The sequence below is a fragment of the Phycodurus eques genome, chromosome 12 (genome assembly GCF_024500275.1).
Source record: "Phycodurus eques isolate BA_2022a chromosome 12, UOR_Pequ_1.1, whole genome shotgun sequence".
NCBI lineage: Eukaryota > Metazoa > Chordata > Actinopteri > Syngnathiformes > Syngnathidae > Phycodurus > Phycodurus eques.
Window position 1 is genome coordinate 1,753,790 of NC_084536.1, and position 5,638 is coordinate 1,759,427.

Below are 5,638 nucleotides of genomic sequence, written 5' to 3' on the forward strand. Positions count from 1 at the left end.
TTTGTGGATCTTTGAACTCTGACCCCCTTAAGACCACATATGCTGCCCTCTGGACGCCTCGCTGTAAAATGAGCCTGTTTGTCACAAAAACCCTTTTGGTTTTGTTTTTGTTTTTGTTTTTCGGGGGATGGGGGGGGGGGGGGGGTGCCGCCCCTTGTGAGACACGATGATATACATTCGTATCGATGAATTTTAAATGCGCAAATTAGGAATCCTACATTTAAATATGGGCAATTAAATATAAATCATCAATAACTTTGCATAATGAATATTTAATGGGGGCCTCTTTTTTTTTTTATGCCTCGGAGCCCCCCTGGCAATTTCTTCGATGTCTCTCCTACAGATAAAGATGCGTTTCGACCACATTTTTGCATGAAAACGTCCATTTCTAGCAAATCTCTGCATATTTTTGTGGCCCTTAAATTGAAATGGATGCTGACAGCAGAGGCGAGCCGAAACAATTGGATTGACATGTACGCCATTTAAAATCCATTTAGGCCAAAAACAATGGAAGTTTCATACTTATAATTCGTCATTTGGCGGCAAAAGTGGATTGTCCACCAAATCTGTGGAAATCTTTTTTTTTTTTTTTTTTTTAATAACAAATCTGTGCCCCCAAAAACAGTTGACAGCACATTCAAGCATTTATATATATATAAATATAAATATGTATATGTATATGTTTCCCACCTGGTTTGCTATATATATATATATATATATATGGTGAAAATAATATATATGTGATGTGTTATTCGTACACACACAGTTTGGACACTAATGTTCTCTTCTGTGCCGATGGAAATGTATTCCACAGTTGTTGATGAACAGAACTAAAAAAAACATTTGTGGGGCTTCTTCGACGTGAAATTTGCAACAGGTCGCCTTTTCTTCACAACACTTCCGGTTGAATGGGTTGCAACCAACATGGCAAAGATGCCGATGAAGACGTTTGAGTGACAGATTCTCGTCCGGCTGTCAACCGGGGACAAATCAAAGTGGGCGCGCGCGCGCGCGCGCGTGTTGTGCGCGCGTGCATCCCGCCATCCTGATTGTAAATAAGTGGACAGGGGGACACACGCACGCGCGCGCGCGTTGGAATCGTTGGGATGGCGCGCGATGCTCAAGTGTCGTTTTTCTTCTTTGCCTCATTGGACGCTGAAATGTTTGTGCCACTGAAGACAAACCCACATTATTGTCGTTATGTTGTAAAAATATATGCATATTTCAATGACTCGAGTGGAACTAGAAAATAAATATAAATATAAATGCGTGCATATGTATAAATACATTGTTTTTTTTTTGTGCAACAAAGTATCTGCTCGATTCTCGAAATATGTAGATCATTTACATTTGTGTGCTTACGAAGCACCGGACGTGTAGTGGTACATGCTCCTGGCTTCCGTGCAGACGGCGCAGGTTCGATTCCCCAACAAAACCTGTGACAGACGCTCCCGAGCGCGCGTATTTGAAAAAATAAAATAAAAATCAAGTCAAATGTGTGCATTGCGTCAGGAAGGGCGTGAAAAGTGCCAGACGCGACAAGTCCAAAGTCGCACGCAGCCGTGAAGAGGAAGGGCACGGGAAGAGTTCACTGTTGCGATATTACGCGGGAAGTGTGTAAAACCGGCGTGGGGACACGAGGACAAAAATGAGGAAGAAGAAATGATTGCAGCCGATCGATCAGCTGTTGATCCGTCAAGCGAAAGGCCAGCAGAGGCGCAACCTGCAACTTTGCCAACTTTTTGTAGTGCGGGGAGGAAGGGGGGGGGGGGGGCACCTTCCCCCCTCCCCCCCGCCGGGCCCCTCGGCTGAACGGCAGCCAATGGCCTCGTCCGCCGAGCTGCCACTCAGCCAAATCCGTCCAATACCCGCGGCGGCCTTTCTCGAGCGGGCGCCCCCACTGCGTGCTCCAACTGTTGTGCGTTCTGCCCATCGCCGGAGGGCAGAGCGAAGGGGGAAAAGCGGAGTTCGACGCCGGACAAAAGAACTTTCGAGCGCCTCGTAAGCATCTTTCCATACGCGGTGCATGCGCGAGGCTGAGGGCGCGCGCATGGAGTAGTCATGGAAGCGCCTTTGAGCAAGAGGAACCCCGCGTTAAGATTAGCGGATTTGGCAGCCGCTCAAGTCGTCCCTCAGCAGAACATGACGGGCTTCCCGGGGCTGGGGGGGCATCACCCTCTCTCCCACCATGCCCACCTCCACCCTGGGGAGCTGACCAACGACCCCGGCGCGGCGCTCACTCCATTCGGACCGGAGCACATGGCCCAGAGCGGTGCGCTCAAACTTAGCCCGTCGCAGCACATCCAGAGCCACCACGAGGCGGCGGCGGCGGCGGCGGCGGCGGCGGCGGCGTCCTTCGCTCCGGCGCAGAGCAGCGCGGCTTTCCCCGTGGCGCATCAAACGCACCCGGGCTACTCGAGCAGCAGGGACCTGCTCCTCCGCAGAGAACTGTCAGCCTCCGCCATGCACGCGCTCGGCGATCAGTCCGCCGCCCCCCCCCACCCCCACCACCACCCTCACCACCACCCCCACCATCACCCTCACCCTCACCACGGCGTCTTCATCTCCCCAACAGGTGCGTACGGCCACGCGGACGGCGGGGCCCACCCGCTCTTCTCGGGGCTCCACGAGCAGGCGTCCCCGGGCTCGCACCCGCACCCGCACCCGCACCCGCACCACCACGCCCTCAACGGCCAGATGCGCCTGGGACTCCCGGGGGACCTCTACGGCAGGTCGGAGCACTACGGAGCCTCCGCGCTGCACGGCTACGGCGGCGCCACCGGGCCCGCGGGGGCCTTCCTGCGCTACATGCGGCAGCCCATCAAGCAGGAGCTCATCTGCAAGTGGCTCGAGCCGGAGCCGCGCAGTCCCAAGAAGCCCTGCTCCCAGACCTACGGCACCATGCACGAGCTGGTCAACCACGTGACGGTGGAGCACGTCGGCGGGCCCGAGCAGAGCTCCCACGTCTGCTTCTGGGAGGAGTGCCCGCGCGAGGGCAAGCCCTTCAAGGCCAAGTACAAGCTCATCAACCACATCCGCGTGCACACGGGCGAGAAGCCCTTCCCGTGCCCCTTCCCCGGCTGCGGAAAAGTCTTCGCCCGCTCCGAGAACCTCAAGATCCACAAGCGCACGCACACAGGTCAGTAGAGCCCCCCCGCCCCAAAACAACACGCAATTAGTGCGCGCAATTACGCAAGCTTTGTTGTCGTGTTTGTTGTTTTCCTAACTAGAGCTAATTGACTGAAACTTCAGTCAACGTGGAAAACATGACGCGAGGATGACATTCCAGCGTTGATTCGTTTTTCGTGTTCGGGCACAAGCTGAAAAGTGGACTTGAAAGCATCTGGCGTATTGTCGAGTAAAAAAAAACGAAACAATAATAATAATAATAATAATAATAAACACACACACGTTAAAAGCTAAAAAATAAAAAACAGCTGAAAAGGAAACAAATCTTGAAATCTGAAATGTAAAAAGTGCGCATGTGCAAGATGTGGTTTGCGGCGCATGTGTCCAAGTGTGCGTGCCCCCTCTTCCTCCTCCTCTTCTTCTCTCCCCCCCCCCCCCCCCACCCCCCACCCCCGTCACCCGCACGAGGCCTTCAGGCTTTGGTTCCACGCGTCCCCGCTGCAAAACGCGCCTTGCACATGTCCGGCTGGGGCGCACTCATGCGCTCGACATGTTTCCGAAACAAAAATGTGGTCCGCGTGTCCCTCTCGTCCTGAAGGTGAGAAGCCGTTCAAGTGCGAGTTCGAAGGCTGCGACCGGAAGTTCGCCAACAGCAGCGACCGGAAGAAGCACTCGCACGTGCACACGTCCGACAAGCCGTACTACTGCAAGGTGCGCGGCTGCGACAAGTCCTACACGCACCCGAGCTCCCTGCGCAAGCACATGAAGGTGCACTGCAAGAGCCCCCCGCCCCCGCACGACGCCACCACCTACGTCCCCGGAAACCCGCTCGGGGAGACCCTCACCCCCCCGCCGCCGCCGCCGCTGCCGCCGCAGAGGAACCGCTGCGCCGGCCTCTCCCCGCAGGTGAGCAACCTGAACGAGTGGTACGTGTGCCAAGGCACCGGAGGGGGCATCCACCGGCACCCGCAGCAGCACCTGCACTCCCCCTCCAGCGACGTGCCCACCTCCGAGTCTGAGGACGACCACTCGTTTAGAGAACAGGACCCCAGGACGGTGCTATGATTGACACAACAGCTGCAAAAAAAAACAAAACAAAACAAAAAAAAATCCCGAATCATCGAAGTGGACGCAGCTGCGTCCGAATTTGAAAGTTCGGGATTGGAATTCCATCATTTTGTGCAGGCTTGGCCAACATTTGACTGTTTTCAAAAACTCAATTCATGGAAAAATGTTCATTATCGTCTTGGTTTGGACAAATGTGCACGGAAATGATCTTGCAGCCCCAAAACAACCCACTGGCCTTAGGTTTCCCACCCCTCATTTATTGTGTAAACGAACTACTTCAAAAAAAAAAAAAAAGCAATTCTGAGCTATCTTCTACTTTAAAAAAATAATGAGGTACAGATTTTGCTAACAAGAAAATACGTCTCAAGGGTTGTCATTGTGTTTTGGACGAATTGTTTTTGTAATATTTAAGAGGTATTTAAGTCTATATTTTATGCAACAACAACAAAAGTCCCTGGGGACCCTGAAAAAAAAAATAAAAGACTGACAGGCTTGTTTGGATTTGAAGGTTTGCGCGCGTCCTCCTTTTTGTCAATGTTGTAGACTTGAACGAGACAAGAAACATATTTGGTCTTTTTTGTATATTGTAATTTATTTGCTGGTTTCAATGTTGTACTGAAATTACAGACGCACCAAAGAAATAATAGTAATAATAATAATACCAGTTTTTGTGGTAGCACCCTGCTGATATTTTTGTAACCTTTGTTATATATTTTTTAAAAATGATTTGCAGATTTTTTTTTAATGAAAATACATTTTTGTCCTGTAAAAATATTGACTTGAATAGGCTGTGTAATGTGAAACTTTCCTTTTTTTTTGTAGATATCTCTCGCATGCCTTTTTTTATTTTGGGAATATTAGTGATGTGTCTCTTTTGTTGAGGTGCACGGTGCCATTTGTACATGATGCATATTTAAAAAAAATATGAAAAATGGGGAAAAGACGACTGTGCGACCGTTGGTGTTCAAATATACATTTCCGACATAAAAAACAAAAACAATACAAAAAACATGAATAAATTCCAGTGCGAAAGGTAACAAGTGCCACGCGTGACTTTATTACGGAGCACCTTCTTCACTTGGAGCCAAACAAATGGATTTTTCTATTTTTATTTTCAGAGAGATCGTCATCTGTAATTGGCGTGCAGGTGTTACAAAGCAGTTGCGCGTTTGTGCCGCAAAAGCTGCTGGAGGAAAAAAATAATAATAATAATCCACATCGCGCATCGACGATCCGAGCTCGCGGTCGCGTCGAACGCGGAGAAAGGCCCGACGCGGCCTCCACCTCAGCTTCAGAGCCCCTCTGGGGGGGGGGGGGGGGGGCAAATGAAAATATGCACGCAACGTTAAGTCACTTTCATAAGAGTTTGGGCGAAGCAAAAGCAGCTTCCAAAACCTGCAGGAGGAAAACCCGGGGGGCGGGGGGGGAGTTTGGCAATATG

General features: G+C 50.8%; 1 protein-coding gene across 1 annotated transcript; it reads left to right on the forward strand.

Moving 5' to 3' along the window:
• Positions 1–2,061: 2,061 nt before the first annotated feature.
• On the forward strand, positions 2,062–5,167 carry zic5 (zic family member 5 (odd-paired homolog, Drosophila)). Its single transcript, XM_061692076.1, has 2 exons — positions 2,062–3,139; positions 3,728–5,167. The coding sequence occupies exons 1-2, from the start codon at positions 2,062–2,064 to the stop codon at positions 4,192–4,194; spliced, it is 1,545 nt and encodes a 514-aa protein (XP_061548060.1). The 3' UTR covers positions 4,195–5,167.
• The last annotated feature ends 471 nt before the right edge of the window (positions 5,168–5,638 follow it).

What these genes read in the sequence shown, in the direction of transcription:
- zic5 (XM_061692076.1), top strand. Translation starts at nt 2,062, where the DNA reads ATGGAAGCGCCTTTGAGCAAGAGGAACCCCGCGTTAAGATTAGCGGAT. An exon ending in CCACAAGCGCACGCACACAG is followed by an intron (nt 3,140 to 3,727) that starts GTCAGTAGAGCC and finishes CTCGTCCTGAAG; the next exon opens with GTGAGAAGCCGTTCAAGTGC.